General features: G+C 42.3%; 1 protein-coding gene across 11 annotated transcripts in view; it reads right to left on the bottom strand.

Annotated features, from left to right (window-relative positions):
- Positions 1-437: 437 nt before the first annotated feature.
- Positions 438-26930, bottom strand: part of ZNF462 (zinc finger protein 462) — a 135907-nt gene continuing 109414 nt past the window's right edge. For 9 of the 11 annotated variants that reach the window (XM_073876605.1, XM_073876608.1, XM_073876609.1 and 6 more), the window contains exons 10-13: positions 23081-23304; positions 8800-8932; positions 4348-4471; positions 438-3202 (exon numbers count right to left, since the gene is read on the bottom strand). In XM_073876605.1, the coding sequence (XP_073732706.1) occupies positions 2995-3202; positions 4348-4471; positions 8800-8932; positions 23081-23304 (689 nt within the window). In that variant the 3' untranslated portion in view covers positions 438-2994. Of the gene's footprint in view, positions 3203-3817; positions 3964-4347; positions 4472-8799; positions 8933-23080; positions 23305-26930 lie in introns of all 11 variants that reach the window. The other 2 variants (XR_012373524.1, XR_012373525.1) reach the window with 2 other exon arrangements.

Raw genomic sequence — 26930 nt, forward strand, 5'->3', positions numbered from 1 at the left:
AACGATAATAATTACCGGTGCAGGATGCAAAGTAAGTTTGTGGCAGTGGTTGTGTCTTGCAGTTAGCTTAAAATAATTCCCCGTGGATTCAGGGTCCCCAGATGACATTTAATCACTAGTACTTCCTCTTTCTGAAGCTTCATACGACATTTTTGATTCACATTTTTGATGGAAAACCTTCCCTCCATAAAATTCCAATTGGTGATAAATATCTGATGCAGAAATGCTAACTTTTAAAACCCCAGCTCACACCTCACTTTAATATGACCTTTGTTTTCCATACCTGTGTAGATTCAGTGGCCTGAATTAGCTCTCATGTACATGCACTGAAAGGCAATGCTGTGTTGTTATTCTTACATTTCATATCTGTAGTCATAACTGTAAATGATCTACAACAGATGCACATAGACACATGTGAAAAAAATTCTTTATTAATTTCTCACATTTCATTACAAAAATGTATGTTGCAAACAACTTGAATAACCTACTTGTGTGTTTTTGTTGTTTTTAAAACCCTTGGCTTCAAGAACTCAGAATCTCCCTCTCTCCTATCAAGTGTCGGGAAACACTGATTATTGGAGTCAACAGGTTCTCATTTTGCTATTTATTTTCTTCTCTCAAGCTCTGAAAAAAAAATGTCCTCTGTATAAATTAAACAAAAAAAAAAATGTTGTAAATTCTATGTCATTACAGTCAACAGAATTATAATGCATCCAAAATGTGCGGCCACAAAATATCAGGTATATGTTTGAAAACAGAAAAAAATGACATTCTAGCCCTGTTAAAAGGATAATGGTCCCATATTTTTATTAACAGGTTAGCAAAACAAAATCCAATGGATTACAATATTTACATGTTATTTGAAAAATAAAGTAGTGATAAAAGCATGTCACAATTATTTTCTTTTTTTCCTTTTTCTTTTTTTTCCTTTTTGTTTTTTTTTTGTTTTTTTTTTTTGTTTTTTTTTGGTAACCATTACAAACACCCAATCCAGGTATGCAACTGTTTAATACATTTGAAATGAGGCCAATTAAAAACAAATATGGACACAAAATGTTATCTTTGTCTAGATCACACTTTCCCCATTTTCTGGTTTCCACATGATGGCCCCCATCCCTAAAAAAAAAAAAATTAAATTAAAACAAACTCCCTACAAATAAAATTTCTTAACAGCAAGAAAATAAAAGAAGAACATGCTTTTCAAGTAAGCACTTATTCCACAAATGCACTATCTTTCCATGGATTTTATTTGAAGCTGTGTGGGACACTGTCATCTCAGCAATTCCCTGTCCCTTTCTTCCCTCCCCCTCCCGCAACCCTTCCAAGTAAAAAACAAAACAAAACAAAACATGAAAACCAAAGGACTCACACACACGCACACAAGCACACACGCATCCAAGCGCACATGCACACAGGCTTCTCTATAACCTAGGCTTCAAGGAAAGTTCTACTTTTTTGGAATGAAACCCTTTGTTCACAATCAGAACATATTATAAATGTAGACTTAGATTTAGTCTAAGCTGCTCCCTCCTGAAAAAGCTAATATGGGGAAACAGAGCAGCTGGTAGCTAGAGTTTAAAAAAAAAAAAAAAAAGTAGTTCTCCAGGCTCCTTGTAGGATATAAGTATTTCTTGTCCACTCTCACCAAAGGGATGGGATTCTAGCACATCCCCTTGTCCCTCAAAATAAATGAAAAACCCTCCCCCAAATACAATGCAAACAAAAACAGAACACACATTTTGAAATCACACACAAAAGCCAGCCCATCCTAACAAATTATTTGTGTGAGACGGATAACGTGTTAATTTGACGAGCAACAAAAGGGTGAAGAGGACTTCCTCGTCTGGCCCACAAGCTGCATAGCTGTGCCAAAAAGTTTGGTTCTTTAGTTAAATTAAGAAAAAAAAAGTTAACTTCTTTGTTATTTCCATGTTTAAAATAAAAACATTCCTATTCACAAAAAAACTCAATCTCCCTTGCCCCCCAAAGTAAAATAATAACACGCACACAAAAAACAATTTATGTGAAAACTGAATTGTGCTGTGTTTGTAACACTCAAATTGATAGAAAATAAACATGGCAAACAAAAATCCACAGTCACCGTAAAATTAGCTCACATGAATCTACCAAATTCTAAATTATAGTTGAACGCTAATAAACAGCTTACCTGGAATAAAGGATGACAATTCACAAACAGTTATCTAATAATTAAAGTCTGTTTCTTTTTTTTGTTTTGTTTTTTACTAAAATAATTAAAAAAATCACAGTATTTTAAGAAATAAAACCCACGTGGGGATTTTAAGCACAATTTGTGTTCCTTTCTTTAAAACTCTTTTTTTTTTTCTCCATTCACCGTCTTGCCCAGCAGTTCTCTCTACATTTAACCACGACGACGACAGGTAGTACTGACAAATGCAGAGAATTCCCTTGGTTAAGTTTGAGGTACTAGGAAACAGGTGACTGTTTTATGCAAAGCAGTTTTTTGTTTTCTGGTTTTTTTTTTTTTTTTTTTGTGGTTTTTGTTTGTTTGTTTTTTCCCAAAGCGGCTGCAGTTAGGTCTTGAAAAAGCTTAAGGTATTAAAACTAGAAAAACGCACCAAAAGATGTGCGTCAAAAAGTTGTTCCCCTAAGAGAAGTCTTCTACTGTCATGGAGCTTCTGTTTCTGCATCCTGTCCAAAGACCGCCACGGAGCACACCGTGCGCACGGGAGGTGCTTCCATATTCCAAAACAAATGACGCTTCCATGATGAAGATCCGGAAGGAAAGGTGTAGTGATGGAAAAGGAGCCACATATTCCAACCATTTAAATAACTTTAATTTACATACTCACTCACACAGGTACCAGTGCTTTGAAAATAGATTGTTCAGTCCTAAAAAGCAGCTTTGTTCTGTCTTCTTTTCTGTCCCTCCCCCCCCCCTTCTCAGCCCAAGCTGGCCCTCCCACTTTCTCATCACGGTTCAAGTACGGTTTGATTAAGAATTTCACCAAACGCTTATTCATTTTTGGCCTCTGCATTCTCCAGGAGAGATTTGTCAGCAGCTACTACACAGATGGCTACTGTTTCATTCTTTAGGGAAAAGTCTATCCCGATTGCCTCGTCATCTTCCTTTTCCTCTATAGAGGGCATCTTAATACTGTCCTCCACACTCTCTTTCAGGTGGATTTCTTCTCTGCTCACCTGCTTGGTGTCATTCAATGCCCTGCAAAAACATTGATGGGAGAGATGGGTGAGTATGCATTTTTTTCTAATTAAGCCAAAAAGTGTCCTTATTTCCCTGATCCTAAAAAGACCTTGGGGTTTCCTTTGCATAAATGCCACGAATGTAGGACTAAATTGCCAGTGATTTATCCTTGCTACATGTTATGCTTAGGTCATGTCTTTCTGGCATCTTATTGAAGATGTGAATCTACAAAAGTATCCATTATTATATCCCTCATCTACTGGGTCAGTCATAAGTCACAAGTGGTAGTAGCAAGAACTGTCTTTTGCTCAAGCTCATCCATGGAACCCACAAGCTGGGAGATTGGCCATATTTAATAAGACTAAAAAGAGGAACTCGGGTAAGATTTAATGAACAGGTCCAGAAAAAAATCAGAGAAACAAAGAGCAAAAACCTGAAGATGGAACCCATGTCTCGGGAAGCTTAGTTAATCTTCTCTGAAGTTTAGATGTTTGGGGTTTCTGGGCCATTTTCTACCCGAGGACCAACTCCTAGGTTCTCTCTGTGTCTCATGGGCTAAGAGTGCCTTGTCTAGGGGACGATTTTATGTTCAAGGATTTTTTTTAAGTGTTTTATGGGTATGCTCCCACCTACCTGGGAGGCAGGCAGAAGCTGGCTCTGTCCCCGAGGCAGAGCATTGAAGGCACCAAGAGGTGCGAGGGCATGTTCAAGGCCACTCAGGGAATGAGTCATCACAGAGGCAGGAACAGAAGCCAGATCTTTTGACCCCGGTCCACGCTCTATCAGAGAATGTCACGCTAATGAAAGCTGAAGGGACACTGGCTGGAGAATAGCACTAAACTTCCACATGAGGGCTTGGGTGGGATTTGTCATTCGTAAAGATGATTTTTCCTCATTTGACTTGTGTATGGGTGACCATTTAAAAAAACAACAGAAAAGAACAAAACCTAGTTCCAGACAACTGCCTCTCCTCCCATGCCCAGAAGTGTGACACAGAGGGAGGGGTCTATGGATTGTCAGGGGAACCAAAAAAAACCCCAAAAAAACAAAAAAAAAACAAAACCCCACAAACAACAACAACAATGAAAAAACAAAAAGAAACTGCTCTCCCTGCCACTTCTCACTTCTCTGGGAAAGTGATGGCTTGGGATGGCTCAACTTACATGCCGTGTCTCAGCACGTGCCTTTCCCACTCAGAGCCCTGTGAAAACGCCCTTCCACAAAATTCACATGGAAAACGCTTCTCGGTGTTAATAGCAGCGCCACGGTCGGAAAATCTCATCAGATCTGTGAGGAGAAAGCAGAAGTGTTACCTGTGTGCTGTGCGAGGAGGCAGAAGAGGTTAGTCCACATTCATCAGGAAACCTCCTCTCCTACCTTCACTTGTAAAACCATCTGTGAAGGCAATTTCCAGATTCCTTACTCTTTCTCCTACCGGCTTCTCACCTAAGGGTGTTTCTTGGCTAGTTCTCAAGAACCGCTCCTGGTTCCCAGGCCCCCAGCCTTCCCATGCCTCCTCATGGCCCCAGCTGCTCCCATCACAAATAATCTGGGGCTTTCTGGCCTGAAGAACCCCTCTGTCCATTCCAACAGTGTCTCAGCAGGTTCATCTACCACATCTCTTTCTTCTGGGATGCTCTGTCAGTGCCTCCCGGGTTAGCACCTATTCACTTTCTATCCTACACAGGTTTATCTTTGCTCACTAAAAAGAACGTAGAGGCACTGGACCAGGTTCCGCATAGCAGACCTCAGAGTTTTGGCTGGTTCCAAGTAAGGCCGGGGGCTCACAACTTGTGCTCACCTGTCACGGATGTCATAATCAACACCTCACAGGGTGGCTACGAGCCCTGAATGAGATCTGCAAGCAAAGAACCTAGCGTGAACGAGAATCCTGGATGACAGGGAGGCTGGTATGTGAAAGCATGTCCTCAGCTGGTGAGGGACCCTGGCCGGCTGACTGGTATCTACTCCTCAATTGGTGGTATTCATGAATGTGGGGATATAGACGTTTCTGGACAGGCCTGTTGTAAACATCAAATATTGACTGTCGTTTTGTTTTCTCCATGGCGCTGGGCACATGCTAGGGGTCTGATAAATGCGGACTGGCCAGCTATTTGTTCACAGACCACTCCTCCTGGCAAACTCAAAGAGGAGAGCTCACATGGCCTTTGTGTTCTCCTGAGTCCCAAGCCCATATGTCTTTCATTATACCACAGAGGGCCCATCTTCCCTTGGGGAATAACAGCAGGACTGAGACAGGCCTGTGGCCACGCTGTAAAATGAGGGCAGTGGATAGGGAAATGTCTATCATCTCTACATATCTGATCACTCTATGCCTGTACATACAAGATGGTACAGGAGGATGTCTCCTGGTTGAAATACTCCATCTAATAAAATCCTCAGGATGATGTTAACAGGATAGGTGTCTCTGTGCTGCCTTAATCTTTAGCACAAAAAGCTATGTGAATAGGGCCAGTTTTAACAAAAGATGAAACATTTTCTCACAAATTAAGAAGATCACCACACAAGCCATTAAAAATAATTGCACAGACTATCTTCCTTGATTCTTTTCATTGGAAATGAGACAGCACCATCTGCTCTGCGCATTAATTCCTTAGCAGGGATTATCTTGGGCAAGAAATCAACAGAATGCCTTCCTGACTCCTCCCAACTGCATAATGAGAGGGGGTGGGGAGGATTCTGCTTGGGTTAATTTTGATTTCTTCATGCCTGGCTTCTTCTCTTTCAAATTCCCTCCGAGCTGCCTAGGCAGGACCTGCAGTGTGGCGGCGGTCAGTCTTCTCTCCAGTTCCCATGTTGGAAAGGGCACGGAGAGTGGGGGAGCTACAAGGACGTGAGCCCCCCGAACTGAGTGTGCCTGATGAAAGTCTACAATGCCAACAAGGGGCATGCTCCTGGCACATTTGCTCCTTTACCCTTAGGAAACATGAAACCAGTCATCTATTCTTTCCAATGGCTCGTGCTGTTTCATCCTCAAAGGAGGAGGCTAGTCATTACCTGTCACACATCAAATCGCTCTCCATCAGCCCTGAGAGCTGTACTAAAGCCACCTCCCGCGCTACTCCTAGAAGACAGACCGTCTGGCAAAAACACCCCGAGGCTATTGTGTGCCATTTCTTCTTGTTGGCAAGAATATACCTAGATGGTGGAAAATTGATTCAAAGGAGATGAGACAAAGGAGGCTGTTCTTTCAAGAATGGCAAGGGGGATGGGGGGGTAGGCTTGGAAAGCCCATTAGCATCACTAGAAGTTACTCACATAGATCCCCGACCCTCAGAGAGAGGAATACAGGCTCCTTCACCCCAAGACTTTTTTTTCCCCCATGTGGTTAGGGCTCACGAATGTGGATACTACACTTCCCGGTGAGAAGCGATCAGACCCCATGAAATTCTTTCCAATCAAACGGAACTGGTCTGATGCCCCAGTGCCCAAGCGAAGGGGATAGCCAAGCCAGGCAAGCAAGGGAATTTGCCTGGTGCCCCCCATCCCTAACTGCCATTTATTTTTCTAATTTGCGATGCTTTCATTTTGGAGGAATCACAGAGGAGGGGAGGACTAAAAGGGGTTCTTGCCTCTGCCATGCTTATAACCTCTAAAATCATATGTGCTCAGCTTCAGAGATTAAAAAAAGTCATAGCATCCAACGAGGAATAATTTATTTCCTGGAGAGGAACAGCAGGGCACAGAGCATCATGAAGCAAAAGGAGCCTCTGTACCCTCTGTCAAAAGCATCCTCTTCCAGAGAACTCTGGTAACAGTGCACAGACGTTAAAGAATTCATCACTAAGAACATATCTGTGAAATGTTAAAAAAAAAAATTGGGAACCATGCTTCCTTAGATCATAGCCATTTTCCTTGCAAGAAATGGATCACTATGGCCTCTCCTAATAAAAGCTGTAACTTTACGAGGGCAATCAACCTAGATGGTAGGATGTGTTCTTTGTCCATTCGCTTTTCAGGTTGATCACGGGCATGGGGGCTTTGAAGAGTCGGCAGTCCCTGCTGTTTTCTTCACTAGGGATCAAGGGGCCCAACTGGCCCCTCGTGTTGCAAACCTGTGGTCTCCTGCTATGGTGTCATGGTGGGAATGGAGTGGAAGTGGGGCAGGTGAGGAAAAAGAACAGGGAGAAGCTTCAAGGGAAATGGCCACCAAATAGGCTTTCATAGGCCTGTAGATGGAGCAAGGAGGAAAAGCAAAGATATTCTGCAGAAGCGCACCTCAGAGTGAAGCCCAAAGGGGATTCAGGGTTAGGTTCCCTTCGATGAAGAACATTCCACTGACAAAGGGTTGGGGAAAGGGGATGTAGTACAAAGAGATTTTGCCTTTGGAGCCAGAAGACCTAAATTCAGTCTCCAAGGTATGATGTTTTTTTCTTTCCTTTGAATGAGCTCTTAAATTTCCTGGGCCTTTATTTCTCCATTTGTAAAATGATATAATAATACCATGTACATTGCAGGGTTATCATTTATGTGGTGGTTACTATGTTCCGGGAATTGGGCTGGTGTCTTGTACATGATCTCATTCAAGCTTTCCACAACTCTAAGAGGTAGGTGATATTATTATTGTTATAGATGATGAATGCACATGAGGTAAAATACTTTACCCAAAGTCACAGCTACTTTAGTAGCATAACTGGGAGCCAAATCCAGGCAGGCCGACTGCAGAACCCTTTACATTATAGAAGATTAAAGAAAAAAGGGTTATATAAAACCCACCAACACTGGATCTGGCACATAAGGAAGCTCAATGCTAGTAACTAACATCATTCTTCTCATATCTATAATGTTTATTTTTCATGTTTGTTATCCATGTGCTTTTGATGAATCTACAATAACTAACCTAACAGATCCCAAACCCATATTCTTATGCACCCGTCCTGGGATTTCCACAATGTTCTATGTTGAACAATACAGAACACCAATTCTAGATCATATAAATATATGTCTACAGCTAAATATACTTCTGAAAAACTTTATTTTGAAAGTAATTATAGACTCAGAGGAAATTGGAAAAATAGTACAAAAATCCCATGAAAACTTTCCGTGTAAACACACGGCTGAATGAAAACTGTTGGCCTCTTTCTCCCTCTTCACAGAGCAAAAAGAGCAGCGATGGGGTTTAGAAAAGGGCCAGGCAGAGGGACTTCTGGAAAAGCTCAGGGCTCAAGTCCTTTGCAGCCCACCCCTCCTCACACAGCCTCAATTTTACCCCAGCAGCAGCAATATTACTTAAGTGCTCAATGGGAAGTTCATTCACATTCCCCCATAGCTTTAGTGTCCTCTGTCTGCCTGTCCTTACTGTGAAGTTTCCCTAGACACCAGTTTTCCTTATTAAAAACAAATCACCCCCATATACTTTTTAACAAACATATAGCTATAGTTAGAAAATGTCTGTTTTCCTTGGAGTTCCTATAGCTGGTAATAGTTTATGAAGACATGGCCCCTGACATGTTTCTTAAGTCAGTCTGTTCTGCTACTTAACTAAGAAGGATCATTCCTTCTGTTCCTCCTCCAACAACCTTCTGCCTCCCTTCTGTCTCACCATGGACGTGCTAGATGCCATCTGGGCCTCCGAGGGCAGGGCTGGGACTAACCTCTGTCATCAGCCTTGCTGTTCATTTCTTCTTCCTTGTCGTCGTCCTCACTGCTGGAGCTCTCCATCTTTTCCTTCATCTGTTCCAGCTGATCCAAGTTAACCCGTCCAACCAGCTCAAAATTACGGCTCACCTGAAAAAGGTCCAAACAAATAACAGAATCATGAACCACAGACAAAACAGGGCTCTCCCTGGGGGAGAGATCTTTCCACCATCATTGTCCCTTGACCATGTTTTTGGAACCAGGATCAAACAACACCAGTGCCTAAGAGGCTCTTTTCCTCCCTTGGACTGTTCCAGAGGTGGATTTGTCCTTTACCCCTACGTTCCAATGTTCTTAAAGGAACATTGGACCTTCCTTACCAAATGCAGTAAAAAAGAGGCACTCCAGTCGGCAGGAAATCAAAGTATCACAAAGGCTGGGGTATAGAGTAGGTGTCCAATAATGCTTTTTGAGTTGAATTCAAAGGTATAACTTTTGTAAACTACCCAAGTTTCAAATACCTCTGGAGGTGAAGAGGTTCTGTAAGTATCCTGAAAACTAGCGTGAGAGTCACAACCTTCTCCATGATCTTATCAACCTGGAGGGTTGTGGGCTGCCCCAGTTTAGGCCAGATGACAACTATCTGACTCCTGACTCCATAAATGGAAGACAATACCGTTACTGTATTACTGTTTCTGAAGCTGACCATAACCTATTGATTTAGGCTGGGATTACCTGAGAAAAATCTAGAGTAACTCCTAAAAGTCCTCTAAGTGTTAACTACGGCTTATTTTTATTTATGTAAAACATGGTTAGAATAATGTGGGAATCCACACTTTCTTCCAAATAATGTCCAAGGGAAATAAAAATCCACACCAGGAAAACTTTATAATGATGCTATGTTTAGGGGTCTCACATTGGCAGTAGCACAAAATTCACCTTCTTGACTAATCTATTTTCCAAACCTCTCCATTTGTGCATAGAATTATTAGGAATGACAGGTTAGCATGGACTCAAGCCAACAAAATGTCTCAAACCAATCAATGGGGATGGGCTTATTCCTCTGTGGAATGTGCTGTGCTCCCCCTGTTGGGGGTCAGGAAAGGGACCCACAAAGATGAATGAGACCCAGTCCTGGCCTCCAGAAGCTCACAGTTGAGTTGAAGAGGGAAAGCAGACATCATTAATTCGATTCCAAGGTAGATTTCCATAGCTGCTACAGTAGAGATAGAGCATATTGAGGGCACAGGAGAGGAAAGGAAGAATTTACAAGATAATCCCAAAATACTCTGGGACCAGACTGGAACAAAGATTTGCTGAGCACCACCAATTCCATATGCCTGGCAGATGGGAACATCCTCATCAACTGTGACAAATGGGAGAGAAAGAGACTCAGAGTACCAGGGCCAAGAGACAGTCCTGTGAAAAGACTTAATATTGCCCCAACAACATCCTGTAGAAGGTAGGCAGCATTTAAAAGGAGGAAGAAAACTCAGGATAAGAGCTCTTTTAAAATGAGAGAAACAATGGTTGATCTAACTATAATAATGCAATCCATGGAATCTGTTAACACTTGACTCTGAAAACAAGTCAAAAGGAGGGAGGAGAGATGTTTTTGTCGATCTCAATGCTAAGCGTTCAGGGAAGGCAAGATCTTATGTTGGTCATTTGTAAAATTAAAATAAAAAATTAATAGACTAAGGTGCAAAGGAGGAAGAGTCAAGTTCAGAATCTTTCTTTCTCATTCCTCCCTCCTAAGAGTTCACAGTAACAATCTTCAAAGAGCTTTTGCTTGTAGCACCTTATCTGGATTTCTCTACTATGCCTCACTCCTACAGACCCATACTGACTTTTCTTTATTTGTTTTTATGACATGAAAGCAAAAAGAGAGAGCACAAGGAGCATGGGCTTTGAAGTCTGACAGATCTGAATTCAAGTTCAGAGTTTGCCATTAACCACGCGATTGTGGGTAAGTTGCTCAACATCCACCCTCCATGCCCCGTTCGTAAAAGGGGGTCAGCGTGCTACCTGAAACACAATAGTTCCCCAAAATGTAGTTTCCTTCTCCTTTCTGGGAATGTGGCCTTTTCCAATTTTGGCTTTTGGAAACGCTTATAACAAGCATCGTAAATGCATATTTATGAAGTTATGTTTAGCCACAAAGTCTACATTTTAACCAAATAGCATTTATGACAAATATTTGAATAAAAGTTTTCTGGGCTGCCAGTTTTTCAGGAAAACGAGGCAAGGTTCCAATTTACCTAACTTTGAAATATGCACAGAGTAACACATCCTTAAGTGACCAATACGTAGAAGGAAGCCTTTTCTGACCACCTCCCTCCACTTCCCATCTCTGCCGGGGCCACAGCAGATGTGTGTAAGAGGCGTGAGGGGTGGCCCCTGCCAGGAAATGAAAATAACAAAACCAAGAAAGATCAAAAAGAATCCTCAAACGCCTTTAGTCAGTATGTATTCATTCATTTGTTCGCTTATTCGTTCATCCCTTCTTTCCTTCCACAAGGACACCCCCACCCCACCCCCGGTCCCATGGGAGGTACCGGAGCCCCTGCTTCTCAAGGAACTCATGGTGACAGAAGGAGATCTGTCACAAAACCAAATGTTATTTTTTTCTTTTTCTCCTTCTGGGTTTTTTTATTGAGGCCTGTATTTGCCCATTTTCCCATCACCATCATCCCTTCATTGGGAAACATTTTGGATTCTGCACAATTTTAAAAGAGTACATGACATTTCCACGTTATGACGTTCATCCTGGGCTAACCCAGGATTTATCTGTCCTGAAGATTTCTAAAATCTTTGTTAGGTAATTAAAAGATTTAAAAGTAAAAACTAAAAATCTTGTTATCTAATTAGAAGATTTAATTTTTTTTATTTTAATTTTTATTTATGTGACAGAGACAGCTAAAGAGGGAACACAAGCAGGGGGAGTGGGAGAGGGAGAAGCAGCCTTCCTGCTGAGTGGGGGCCTGATGCGGGACTCGATCTCAGGACCCTGGGATTATGACCTGAGCCGAAGGAAGACGCTTAACGACTGAGCCACCCAGGCGCCCTTAATTATAAGATTTTAAAATAAAAACCCTTTATAGTGTTGGGTTCTTACTACAGATCCCCAAATCAGCCATCCAATAGTAATCTTAATACAAAAGAAGACTTCTTGCTGCATTTATTTATTTTTAAAAGATTTATTTATTAGAGAGAGCTCATGCGCAAAAGTGAGCGCAGGGAGGAGTGGAGGGAGAGAGAAACTTTAGCAGACTCCTTGCTGAGCCCCGATGTGGGGCTTGATCTCACGACCCTGAGACCATTACCTGAGCTGAAAATGGGAGTCAGACGCTGAACCGACTGAGCCACCCAGGGGGCGCCCTCCTTGTGGCATTAAAAAAATTTTTTTTGAACTATTTGGAATTTTAACTATTTCTCAAAGATAGTAGGACTTTATCATATTCATTTTTAAAAAAAATAATAAGTGATCTTAAAATTTGAGGTATAGTTAACAAAGAATGTTACATTAGTTTTGGGCATACCACATAGTGACTGGTTTCTACATTAAGCTCTGCTCACCACCAGTGTAGCCACTGCCAATCAATCACTATACATCACCATCACAGTACCACTGGCTGTATTCCCCATGCAGTTCCTCTCCTCCTTGTGACTGACCCACTCCATGATGGGAAGCCTGTATCTCCCTCTCCCCTTCACCCACTGTGTCCACCCCCCACCATCCTTTCTCCCTGGCAACCATCAGTTTGTTCTCTATATTTATGGGTCTGTTTCTGCTTGTTGTTTGTTTGTTCGTCTGTTTTTTAGATTCCCATATAAGTGAAATCATTTGGTGCTTGTCTCTTTCTCTGTCTTATTTCACTTAGTGTCGTACCCTCTAGGTCCCCCTCGCTGCATTGTGGCGCCACCACCTCTGACCTGGAGTAAGGCAAGCCTCCCTCCCCTTCCCTCCTTGCTGCTTTCCCAGCATGCCTTCTTGCCCCTTCTTGCCTCTATTCTCTAGTGTGGTCTTTGAGTAAAAATAAATATGTAAATCTACTCATGTCAGTCAGTTTCTGCTTGCCCTGAGGATAAAATCTGAATTTCTCACTGTCATTAGAAGTGGCCAGCTATCTTCTTACCCTGCCCACCTTCTCCAGCCCACTGCTACCACCCCAAAAGGATGGATGTTCCCAGGATACACTGTGCTCTTGACTTTGGGTCTTTCTCTGCACGTGCCACTTTCTGTCTGAAGTTCCACCGCCTGCTTCATGCAGTGACTCCTGCCTTCCAGCCCCGCCTCCGTGTCGCTCACTACACCTGGGGGACCTTCCCTAAACTCCTCGGTGATTAGTTATCCTTACTCTATGCTTCCAGGCGCTCTCCCTTCCCCTTTTATAACTCCTCCCACTCAGTGGTTAATTGTCTATGGACTGCCACCCCCATTGAACTGCAGGCTCCATGGGGACAGACAGACACTCTGTGCATCTTGTTCACAGCTGGCTCCACGGCCAGTGCTGAGTCTCCATTAGTCGGTGCTGTGCTCACCTGCATGCCTCCCTTTTAGCTTAATATAGCCTTCTTTCCGATACAGGTCACAAAGAATAACTGGAAAGCAAAAAGAAGCTTCAAGTCTGCCTACCTATACATACAACTATCAACAAGGTATTGTATTTCTGTAATCCTGTTCTCTAGGCATAGATTATTTAATTGCTGTAATCATACTAAAACACAAGTGGGTTTCCTGCTTTTTTAATGCCCGGCACAGTAAAAATATCATTCTCTTTATAAATACTATTTTTAATCACTATATATGTATCTTATCAAGTAAATGATATGATATTATAGTTTACCTGACTCCTCCCGTATGAGTTTACCTTTGGCTATTCCTGGCTTTTCACTATTAAAAATGCAACAATAAATCTTACTGTATGTAAATTATATAGTTTCTTTCATGTTTAGCTTTAATTTTATAGGCTAAATTTCCAGATGCAAAATTATGAGTTCAAAGTCAAAGGCCACAGACTTTTATTCAAGTTCCAGTTGATGTCTAGGTTGGCTTCCCAAGTGATCATACCAGTAAGTTACTTTCTGGACCTGGAGATTGGTGGGTATCTGAGTGCAGAGGACATATTGAGGGAAATTCATTCCTTTCTCTGGAGATGCACAGAAATGTATTACCTTGTTTCCCAAAAGGCCCACAAGAGAAGGAGAAACAGCAAGGCTAAGAGTTTGAGATTTAGAACCTGGCTCCTCGCAGCCTTTGGAAGGCAAAAGTAACCATACATGTGTTTGAAGGTTGGACTGTTCAAATACATAATCCCTCAGACTATAAAACTATATATAGACCCTCATATCTTGTGAAAGTTATTTGTGATTGCCCACAAATCCAAAGTCCCCTGTGAAGGCCACTCGCCCCTAAGAATGTGAGATGAAGTGCCAACAACCAGCAAGAGGCTTTCCCTGTTAACACTGGAGAGCTGATGCTGTAAACCCTTCTGTGCTCATGCTTGATATTCAAGCTCCACAACTCTGTTTGTCTTTTTGCTTGTTGGTTTTTAACCATTCAGCAAAATGAATGAATTTCCCTAGCATATGAACGAATTTCCATACTTGAGGCTTATTCTATGGGGAGAAGCATTCCGTGATTTACAAACACTACCAAGTTGAACATGCATTTTTCTACTACGGCGGCAAACCCAGTCTTACAGGAAAGACTGGTGTGAACTTGCTGGCTAATGAAAGCAGGAAATCGGACACCCCTGTCCTCAGATTACTTAGCACACACTAAATAGGGGAGACTGTGATCAAGAAGAATCCCTCCAGGTTTCCAGAGCTCCCCCTGCTTCTCACTTAACATCTGTACCTTCAAAAGGAACATGCCATCAGGCTGCGCACATCACCTAATATTGCCTGTTCATGTTAAAAAGAAAGGCCAGAGTGAACATTTTTATTTCCAGAAAAAGTGACACTAGAGAACACGGAAAAACTGCCTCTTACATCAGAAATGCCCATCTCAGGCCTACACCGAGGATGTGTAGCCCTGCAAAGATTTTAAAGGCCTTATAGCACGGGTGGGCAAACTCTCTGCAGAGGGCCAGAGAAGCAAGTATTCTGGGCTTTCTGGACCATCTAGTTTCCATCACAGCTACTCACCTGCTGCTGTAGCTTGAAAGTGGCCACAGACAGTACAGAAATGGATGAGCAGGGCTGTGCCCCAAGACAAATCATGTGTCACGAATTAGCTCTCTTTTTTTTCAACGATTTAAAAATGTCAACTGGTGGGCCACAGAAAAACAGGCAGGGCACCGGATTTGGTCTATGGACCAGAGTTCGCCAACCTCTGACTTACACTATCAGGTGGTCTACCCAGTGATCTTTGCCTATCTTTGAAAGTCAGAATAGGAATGAAATCAGGAGGAGAAAGCAAAGCATTGTTTCTACGATTCCTTAAGGAAGACGGTCAAAGGTGCAGGTAAAAATCTTGATTTCTCAGATCAGAACATTCCGATCAGAGCTCCTGTAAAAGCTTCTAGAAGGGATATTCAGCTAAGTATATTAAAGTTCTATGGGAAATAAGCCGTGACACCGTATGTGCTGTGCATCGTGCTGCCCTCCTATTTCATAGGTACTTTTATCAAGCACTTAACATGCTGGCTTGTGGTTCTTTATTTAAGCTTGTGTCCCCTCCTTATAAACTCTTCTAAGGCAACACCTATTTCCTATTTAGCTTTATATGCTCAGTGTAGAGTATGAGATTGGTCATCTCATTGACACCCAATAAATGTTTGAATTTACTGGTAACATAAAAACCATGGGAGATTATACAGTATAAAGAACTTCATAATGTCATACCCAATGACAAAAATTTGCTTGCTAGTAAGAATAAGATTGGACATTTTCTAAAAGATTTTGTTTCCGTTCTTACCAAATATCTATCATGTACTAAAAATTAATCCAGTCATTTTCACATGGATCACTTAACCTTTATGACCACTAGGAGAGATAACCGTGTTACCGTCCATATTTGTAGATGAGGAAAGCAATGCAAAAGAAGCTAAGTGATAAAGCCAGGATTAGAACTCACACCTGCAGACAAGGCTCCAGCTTTCCCCATTATTATGCAAATCACCTGCAGAAATGCAAAATTACGTACAAAATATGTAAAAATTACCTGAACACAAGAAGGTGGCAGAAAAAAGTACTGTGACTATAATGTTGCAAAATTTGATGGAATAGAGGAGCAGAATTTTTTGAGAACTTTTTTTCAAAATAAAAACCTTTCTAAGAACAAGAATAAAGGCTGGAAAAGTACCCAGGAGGGTATAGAGCACAGAGGTCAAGGAGAATATCTACTTTCTTTTGTAATCACTGAGTCAGAAGCAGAAAACACACTTCTGCTAGACCTAACTTAGCAGAAGCCCAGACAAAAACCAAGTCATTTTGAGCATTTCAGGATAACTGCAGTCACAAGTACTCAAAAAAGCCCAGTGAAAGGCATCATTAAGAAAGTCAAAGAACTCTGTTGCTGGCCAACTGAGCTGTTAAATCTCTTGAACGAGAACTTGAAATCCAGAGGCAAAGATGTGGATGGTGCTGCCACATCTTCTTATATGAACAAACAGAATACTTAAAATTTCCCATTTGAACAGTGATTTCATACGTTGATTTATTTAGCAAACAGCTACTGGATACTTTACTGTATGCAGGGTACTGTGACTAGATTTTGGGAGAAAAGACCTAAAAACAACACGGTTTCCATTTTAAGTACGTCGCATCCAATGGCAAGACAGAGACTTGTTTTAAGAGTTAAGTGGAAGTTGAGGCAGGATGAAATAAGTGCCTTCACAGAGAAAGAACAGTCCTATGGAAGCTTGGAAGCAGGAGCAGGTCACTTTGGAGAGTTTAGTGGACAGCTGCAAAAGTTATAGGCAAAGAACGTCTTCAAATGTCTACTTGAAAAATACCATGCGAGGCTCGGCCAGGCACATCCCTCTGAAAGATGGTCAGACTTCTTGCTCCTCTACTTCTGATGTCCAAACTCCATGAAAGGAACAGGGCCTGTGGTTGACAAATCAAGAAGCAAGACTACTATAAGGGAAAGCAGAGCTGAAGTGATGTAATCTTCAGGAGAAACCTCCGGCTTGCAGCAATCCTCAGAGTCGATCAAGATAAAGCTGCTGGCACTCTGGTTCAAAATTAAACACAATCCCAAAAAATGTGGCCAGAGGTGTATTTTATGATTTGGAATCGAGGGAAGGTTCTTCTTTTGTTTTATTTCTTCTCGTTTCCTTTGCCGGACACAAATATTCTATGTGGCTCTTCTGCCACTATGGATTTCACTGGTCTGGAAAACTGAACAATTTTACTGGCATAACTAAAATGTTGGTGCTGCCTCCGGAGCTTAATGTTCTGCTGCTTCCCCCAAACTGGCAAAAAGTAAGAGTAAGAGATACGAGTTCCTTAAAGTTCGGCCGCCTGAGGCTCCATTTGTATAAAAAATTAAAAACATTTCAAAGTAAATTCAATTAGTGAATGTGTATTGCCTGAATAGACTATCCTTCTAAATTTAATATAGTGAACATGACAATTTTATGAGCAAACCAAGTTAGAGATAATATATTTTTATATTCCCTAAACTAGCAAAGAGACTTCAGAACCATAAAGAACACTAACAAGGTACCACATATACTTAAAAACTTTAAAAAATGTTTTTTAAATGTGAGAAGTGCAACGTTTTTTTTTCTTCATGACTTTAAGGTTCTTAAAAATGTTGTCCCCCTTCACCTTTCACCAGCATTACTAATAAATGGTGCTACTGACATAGGACTTCATTGTGTGTGTGTGTGTGTGTGTGTGTGTGTGTGTGTGTGTGTGTGTGAAAGAGAGGGTTGGAGGGAGGGAAGGAATGAAGGAGGGACTGAAAGCATAGAGCAGTCTGTCTTTAGAAGACCTAGTAAGACTGAAAAAAACGGAACTGAAGGATGAAAAATAAAATTTTAAATAGCCTGTACTATTTACTTTAGTTCCAAGAGATTGCAAGTGAGTCTTTGGTCACTGGTGCAAAGATAAAGGTCTAGGAAGACAAGATGCTGTGTGTCATGTACAAAATGAGAGATGCTGTCATCCCTCTTCTACTTCACCTGGGCTTCTGAGGATAAACATGGCAGCATGCATCCAGTGCAGTTGGGAGTCTGGTTCTTAACTAGAAGGGTATACTTGACTTCAAGGATCCTTCCTGCTGGACCAGGATTCCATCCAGTCCATGAATGATAGTGTGACAACTTGATAGAGGTGTTCCTGAGGTCTCTGGGCTTTGCAGGCAGAATTCAGAAGCCCAGCTTTGGATATATATAAAATCATTTGATGTTATAGATATCCTATATTGTCTCTTAGTTTCTTCTGTAGCTTCTCTCCACCACACAAAATCACTTCACGCTATTAGTGGAAGAATATAATGAGCAATGCACGCAACACATAGTCTTACTAGGGGGAAAACAGTAAACCTTAATTTAAAATCAATGGCTAAGTCTATTGCACTTTATTTTTGGCAGTTTACACAATAATCTGGATCTCCAGCATCTTGTAGATCAATCTGTTCCCAGGATCAAGTTTATAAAAAAGAAAGAGCCTGCAGGAAATTTATTGAAGATCTACTATATGGGTCAGGTCCTGGGAAACTTGAATCTTTCTTTTAGGTATGAGGTATAATTTACTCACCATAGACGTCATCGGTTTTAAATAAATAGTTCAGCGAGTTTTAGTAAATGTATGCATTTGTGCAACCCTCACCACAATCTCGTTTACAAATTCTCTTACTTTGAGAAGTTCCCTCATAACCTCTGCAATCCATCTCCCACCTCCAACCTGCTTTGTCTCCATAGTTTTGCCTTTTCTAGAAATTTCATGTAAATGGAATCATATAATAGTGATCTTTCGTGTCTAGCTCCTGTCTAGTTAACATGATGTTCTTGAGATTTATCCACGTTGTTCCATGTATCCATAGACTCATTTCTTTTTATTGATAGGTAGTATCCCATAGTATGGATATAGCACATTTTGTTTATCCATCCACTTTATGTGAGAGTAAACTTGCTGGATCAGATGGTAAGTGTATGTTTAACTTTTAAAGAAATTGCCAAAGTGCTCCCCAGTGAATATGCCATTTTACATTCCAACCAGCGCTGTATGAGATTTCCAGTTTCTCCATATCCCTGCCAACACTTTGGCACTATCAGTCTTCTTGATTTTAGCCGTTCTCGCGGGTGGGTAGTGCTATCTTACTGTTGTTTTTTTTTTGCATTTCCCTAATGATGAATCTTACCGAGACTCTTTTCATGTGATCATTTGCCATTTGTGTATCCTCACAGGTAAAGTGTCTATTCACATTTTTTTCTCATTCGTAATTGAATTATCGTCTTACTATAGAGTTGTAAAAGTTCTTTGTATATTTTGGTTAAAAACCTTTGCTAGATAATTACTTTGCAAATATATGCTTCCAATCTGTTGCTTGCCTTTTTGTTTTCTTAATAGTGTCTCCGAAGAGCAAAAATTTGTTTGATGACATCTAATTTACTCATTTTTCTTCTTTTAATGTCCATAGCTTTTGTTTCTTATTTAAGAAAATTTCTCCTAACCCAAGGGAGATTTTCTACTCTTTTTCCAGAAGTTTTATGGTTTCAGTTCGTAGAATGAGGTTAATGATCCATTTTGATTTAATTTTTGTGTTAGGAGTGAATTAAGGGTCAACGATCATTATTTTGTATGTGGATACCCAATTGTTCAAGCACTATTTGTGGAAGAACTATCCTTTCCTTATTACTTTGGTACCTTTGGGGAAAAAAAAAAATCAACTGACCACCTAGATGAGGGTTGATTTCTGGAGTTTTTCTTCTGCATCACCGATCCATGCATCTATCCTTCTGCCAATACCACACGCTCTGGAATACGGTGGCTTTAAGGGAGGTTTTGAAATCAGGAAGGGTGAAGTCCTCTAATTTTGTTCTTTTTCCATACTGTTTAGGCTATTCTAGGTCCTCTGCATTTATATGTTAGGATCAGTTTGTCAACTTTAAAAAAAAAATTTTTTTTTTGATAGAGATTCCGTTGGATCTGTAGATCGATTTGGGGAGAATTGTCAATAGTGGGTCCTCTCATCCAGGAATACAGTATATATTCCATTAACTTAGTTCTTTTATTTCTCTCAACAACATTTTGTAACTTTTAGTTTACAGCTTTCACAGTTCCTATGTTAAATTTATCCTTATTTTATTCTTTTTGATGTTACCGTCAGCTTTCCATTTCTAGTATGTAGACATGGGATTGATTTTTTGCATATTGACCTTATATCCTGTAACTTTGCTATACTCACTAATATCCTCGCAGCTTTTTTTTTTTTTTTGTATAGATTACTTAGGATTTTCTATGTACAAAGGTAACCTTGTCTGTGAATGCAAGTGGTCTCATTCCTTCCTTCCAATTCTTACGCCTTTAATTTCTTGTTCTTGCCTTATGGTTCTTGACATTTTTTTAAAAAGGTTTTATTTATCTGAGAGGCAAAGAGCAGGACTAGGGGGAGCGGCAGAGGGAGAGGGAGAAGCAGGCTCCCCACTGAGCAGGGAGCATGACACGGGGTTCAATCCCAGGACCCTGAGATCATGACCTGAACCGAAAGCAGAGACTTAACGGACTGAGCCACCCAGGTGCCCAGGTCCTTGACTTTTATTTCGATTATTAGCAAACTTCACTTTAGCTCATTGTACATTGACACTCTTATACCACTTTCATAAATGCTGAAATCGCCCCAATGAATGACGGTTTTTAACCAGTGTATATCACTGCCTACCAGTCAAAACTTCCATTTCAGCAGCACTGCTATCCTTGTTTATAAAATAGTGTTTGGGGGCGCCTTGGGTGGCTCAGTCGGTTAAGCATCTGCCTTTGGCTCAGGTCATGGTCCCAGGGTCCTGGGATCGAGCCCCACAATGGCTCCCTGCTCAGAGGGAAGCCTGCTTCTCCCTCTCCCTCTGCCCCTCAGCCCCACTCGTGTTCGCTCTCTCTCGTAAATAAATAAAATCTTTTGAAAAATAAAAGTGTTTGGATAGTTATTTTAAAAATTCGAAATACATTTTGTACTCATCATTTAGAAATGAAGAAATACTGCTGCCGTCAGTAATAAGCACAAGTCTCATAAACTTAACAACACTTGAAATGACAGGAAAATCACTATGCAGGCTGGAAGTGGCAATTCTTTAGCCTCAATTAGGTGCTCACTGGACTTATTAAGCTGGTCAACCACGAGAAAGAGTAAAATTAAAGAACATAACATGGCATAGTGAAAACGGAACATCAAAGACCGTATCTAGGATGCAAGGTATAATTAGTGATTTTTAAATATATCTTAGTTCTTTGGGAACCCAACTACCTTTCTGATGGGTACAACAGCTCAATTCGTAAGTAGACTGAGGAACACACCAGGTCATATCAAAGTGTGGGATATACCAGGACTTTGTTTAATCTCACACAACTTCTGAGAAAGATAAAATGATTCCCATTTAGAAACCAGAAAATAGATACAGAAATTTAAGTAACTTGCTAAAGTTGTATAGTAAGCAGTGGAGAGAAGATTCAAACTGAGGTGTTTGGTTCCAGAAGCTCTAAATTGAGGCCCTCTCTTCTGGAGCAACCCACTGGCCTGACGGGTATCCTGAAGCCCCAACCTTCCATGCCTGCTCGGGAAGCCCCCAGTTCCACACATGTATGGTTCTAACCTTCTCACCAGTGACCCACAGCAACTGTGTAACAACGGGAGAATTTATCTTCCTGGTTTGCTCGCTCCCCAAATACCAGCCCAAAGGCTTGAACACTATAATAAAAAGACGTGAGGTGGGTGCATAAATAAGATCCGTGTGCATAACTGTAGAAAGCTTGGTTTGAAATGTATGAGTGATTACCCTTTGAGTTTGGGGGCAGAGATGCCCAGGAAGTTTGACTAAGAAAGGCTATGAAAGTTTTTCAGTGAGGTGAACTCAGGCTTTTCTTCTCTGCTTTCATTTTTGGGCAGACACATTAGAAAATGAATGCATTCCCAAGCAGAAAAGTGACCACACAACCACTTCACTGTGGATGGGTGACAGAGCTCAGCCTTCTCTCTCTCTCTCTCTCTCTCTCTCTCCCTCCCTCCCCACCCCGAAGAAAAGTTCGGCACAGATGATTCGGACTAAAGTCTTGATAACTTGGGGTTTGGCAAGGCCAGAAAAGAGGAGGATACAGAGCAAAGAAAAAGGAAACTATCTCATTGTGCCTTAAGTAAACACTCCCTCGATATTTTGGGGTTAATTAGAAAACATTTCAATGGGCTTCTTTTTCAAGAAACAAATACAAATTGTAGTTCCTCTGCACTCTGGGCAATCCACAAAACCAGAAACAAGCACCTCAATTCCCCCATGTGCCAAATAAGCCCTGTGAAGCTGCCCTATAGGATTCTGCCTTCTGATCAGCAGACCTTTGGAAGAGAAGTTTTTTTCACAAACCCTTGATTTTAGGTCCGGTACTGATCTGTTCTTTATCAATCCTCCTCCCTAAACAAAACATGTCTTGTACAGCCCTTATAGTGTTTAGACACAAATAGCAAGGCTTTGGAAAATCTCTGTAGTTAGCAAGAATACTGCAAACGACCTACATGGTTGAGGGACAAGGTGGCTGGCCATCAGGACAGGGACCAGCCACTTCGGGCCCTCAGCCTGCTGCCTACTTCCATAAATAAAGGGTCGCAGACATAGCCATGCCCGTTCATTTGTCTTGTCTGTAGCTGCTTTCTTGCTAGAAGGGGTGGAGTTGAGTGGTTACCATGAGGCCATCTGGCCTGCAAAGCCTAAAACATTAACTCTCTGGTTCTTTACAGAACAAGTTAGTCGATTCCTGTGACGATACGTTTTAAAATAACATGGAAAAATATTCCTCTTAGGTTGTTAAAAAAAAATTTTTTTAAAGGGTGACACACTAGTTCACATGTGGTATTGCCAGACTTACATAAAACAAGGGAAAATGGGCAGAGAAGAGATAACAAAGGCTAAGCAGGTGGACATGGGTGGCAGCATGAGGGGGATTTTCCTTATCCCCATCTCTGTGCTCCAGTTTTTCTAAAATGACCTCCCCTTTCTTTCATCACAGAAAAAAATCGGAAGCGCCCGTGCAACATTTAGCCCGCGTGCCTGCCTCGCCCACCCTGAGCTCTGGCTCCCCGCCAGGCCCGCCCCCACAGGGCTGCCGAGGGTCACGGGCAGGAAGACGGGCAGGTACCTTATGCTCGTCCCGAAGGTGGCTGTCCAGTTCCTCCGTGTGCTTGGCTTCGTAATAGCAGAGCTGGCATTTGTAAGGTTTTAGTTCATTGTGCTTTTCTATGTGCTGCTGGAGGCTCTCGTCACTGGAGCAGGTGAAGGTACACTTATCGCAGCGGAAAACTACTCCCTGCAAGTATTTGGACAGTTTGGAACGGCACACTTCGATGGGGACAACTCGCTCTTCTGTGGAAACAAATTGAATTGGAAAGATGGAAATTTTTACTGATGGTCCGCACGTGTTCTCTTTGGAATACAGGAAGAAACTCAGCCGGTTTTGCTACCTCTCAGGGGCCTGTGTCCATGAACTCACATGCACGCTGCCCCGCCCTCCGTTCCCCAAAGGGCATCTTCCTTGGGCCCAGGTAAGTGTTCGTAAGACCACCAGCCCTTGGTGCACTTAATCCCCAGAGTGATCTTTACAACGAGGTGGGCAGGCTGAAAGGTGCTCGCTCATTCCTGAATGGAGGCGGCCACGGTTTACCCACAGTAATGATAACTGACTATTAGCACCTCCCACTTGCTCACTAGGTGCTAGTTGGGCTGGACCTAGAAGATGTCCGTAAGTAGAAAGGGACCGGACAGTTCCTAAGCACCTGTGTGCCCCGACAGTGCACCTTCCCGGCAACCCTCTTAGGCTGGAGGTATTCCTGTTTTTACAAATCAGTAAAGCGAGGAACGGGGTTCTTAATAACTTTCCCAAAGCTCACAGACGTTGTTAATTGGCCCAGCTGCGATCTGCATCCCTGCCCTGTTGCAAAGCAAACCCTTTATGTCCCACTGCTGCCAGTTCCACTCCTGTTTCCCCTTCCGAGATGTTCTCAAGGAGACGGTTTTCCTTTTCCTGAAACCAAGGGAATCTCTCATAACAAATCTGAAAGCAAAGGACCTGTATGTTTTCATTCACTAAAACTCCAGCTCTAACTAGGAGAAGCTCACAAATGAAATGGCTGCGGGCAACATTCAGGGGGGTGGGGGGAGAGATGCGGGGTGGCGTGGGAGATAGGGAGGATTTGTGCCTTTTCAGACAATCTGTAATCTGATTGTCACAAGGGAAAAAAATAAAAGAGAGGATTTGGGTGCTTTTCCCATTAACATACCAAATGCTGTAGGGCTGGAAATGCGTGTGCTTGTTTATTTTGCACTCTCTCACCCTTGTGTTTAACTGCTCAAATTAAATTTCACACCAGTCTGCCCAGAGTATCGGCGCACGCGCCAGATATCCATAACTGGGATAAAATTAAAATCTGTGCTATTTATGCAAGGATCAAATATAGCGTGTGTTTTCATGCTGTGTCTGGATTTCAGAAGACTCTGGAAGTTTACAAATGGACGCACACAACATATACTTATATTATTTAGAAACAGCAATGTATTATTAAGTCAAGAAAGCGTGATTTATTCTCAGAGTCACTGAGTAGCACCGTTTCCAGACATCAGTGTTTTGTGCACTGATGTGGCTCTCCCTGCGAGCCCTCCCTTTGTTGTTGGCTGGGGCTGGCCCCTGGAGAATTCTCCCCACCCAAAGCCATGCTGTAGCCTCAGCCACCACGTTCTCACCGCAGGGCAGTCCCTGCCGAGGGAGTCCTTGAATACGGCGATTAACTGGCCCGCAAGAAGCTGACCCGAGGGAGCATGGAAGGTGATGTCTGCTACGTACTTCCCGGAGCTCTAATGCATATGTTATTTTCCCTATACAAAGAGTCAGTCACTTATTTAGAAATATAAATATTTTTAAACCAAAGTAGAGCAGACAGCTAAGAAACACATGATTATAATGTAATCCACACATTTTCTTAGAATAGCAAACGTTTAACAGTCTTCTAACCATTCAGTTCTATGGTTTGGTGTAATCGGAGGAAAAAAATGCTTTGGCATAAGCCAGCCGGAGCCTGAAGAAAGCCCATGCTACGATGTTCGACTCCTCCAGCCCGGGGTTTCTCAGCAGTAGCTCTATTTACATTCTGAGGCCAGATAAGGCTTGACTCTGGGGGCTGTACTATGCACTGTAGGATGTTTACGAGGATCCCTGGCCTCTATCGACCATCTGCCATGGCACCCCTCTTCCCCAGGGGTGACAACCACAAATGCCTCCAGACAAATGCACCCTGACTCTGGCTGATAACCACTACTCTACACCAAGTGCCGAGCATTACCCCCACAGCCATTCCGGGTAGGACACGCGTGCAAGCCGGCACCCACGGCACAAGACAGGGGTGCAGGCTGAACCCCTGGGACCAGCCCCATGCTTTAGGAGCTCACGGGCTTTGCTGACACGAACTTTTCTGGCACCTTCCCTGAGACTGCACCCCTCCTTTGCTCTGTGTTGGCTCCCGCTTTGGATTGTGTCATTTCTGCCTCGTGCATGCTCCGTCTCTGGCCTGTGCTGTGCGCTCTGGTTCTGCTGACCTCCGTGGAGATGGACCACAGCTGGTCTAACAGTCCCTGGAACGATGTCTCCAACACCTTGGAGACAGCCATGCAAGCAGCCTGCTGTCTTCGCTTCTCCTCATAAAGAATCGCTTCTTTCAGACTGGGTTTGTTTTGTTTTTTTATAGGCCTCCCTTTCAATTCCTCTACCACCTTGGTTAGTTTTCTTTGCAGTTTCCCATTTCACTATGTGTGTCTAAATGAATTTTACACAAAGTCAGGAGCACTCAAAATACTCTGGAGTTTAAATAGTAATAATTCATGGAAATGACCATGGCGATTTGCCTGGAGCTCACTGTTTCAAGCACTGTTAGGCATTCTACCCTCACGGTTAACTTTTTATTCTCGAAACACTCTGCAAAGTCAGTTTTATTACCTTTGGTTTACTGGTGTGGAAGCTGAGGACTGGCCTGTTGGACTCCTTCCTCAAAGTCACGCCTCTGGTTCAGAACAAAGTTGTGACCTGGGAGCACAGGTCCCCTGCCTGACCTGTGCCAGGGCCCTCCTCCTTCACCCCCGAAAAGAACTCTCTTGGAACATCCGATCTGCACGCTGTTTCTTTATAAGCCTTTGATTCCTAGTCGTTTAAGAGTACCAAAGAGTACCAAAGCTACGGGAGTGTCTAAGGCAACCATTTCTCTCTGACTTCTTTCGAGTATTTTCTCAATCAGGTCTAAGAGGTAATTTCCTGCTTACTTACTCACTCTGAAACGTCAGACTTCCCATTTCCAAACGAAGACATCACCAACATTCCCAGTCTCTGGGCTATGTGGATTTTGACTAAGATCTTCATTTTAGGGGAAAAAAAGTTAATTTTTCTCCTTTCTAAACACATGGCTAACACGACCAAGATAAAAAACCAGACAGACTTGGAAAGGTGGGCAAATCACTGACAAGGGTTTTCTGAATGAGGTTATTCATTATTGAGGCAAGTCAAGGACATAAAGTTAGAGACTGGAATGTTTCCAGGTATGGATGGAGCCCTGTCTTGGCTACAGAAGCCCAGGGCTCAGGACTTTTTTTCTTTACGGAGGCAGCGACAACTGTGGGTCTTTCTTGACTTCACACCTCTCAAAATTACCTTGGGTAAGAAATCAAGGCTTGAATCACACTCATTGTGACTCAGCTTCCAGAGCTGGCTGCAAAAATATTATGACTTCACCAGTTTGACTACAAGATAGATTGTGTCTCTCATCTCTTCCTACTCAAAAGCCGCTTGGTGCTGCAGCTGGACGTGAAACCCAGGAGGAATGCCCTGCGGAAGCCTGTGGGAACTGGGGTGCAAGAGAGCCTAGAACGGTGTGCTGTCAAACTCCCGTGGTGCTCAGTGGAAAAATCTGCTGAACTCCAACTACCAGGAGGGCGGAGGGTCACTTCTGCTC

Source organism: Callorhinus ursinus, unplaced genomic scaffold (genome assembly GCF_003265705.2).
Source record: "Callorhinus ursinus isolate GAN/ISIS: 27379988/994484 unplaced genomic scaffold, GSC_fseal_2.0 scaffold24, whole genome shotgun sequence".
Classification (NCBI taxonomy): Eukaryota; Metazoa; Chordata; class Mammalia; order Carnivora; family Otariidae; genus Callorhinus; species Callorhinus ursinus.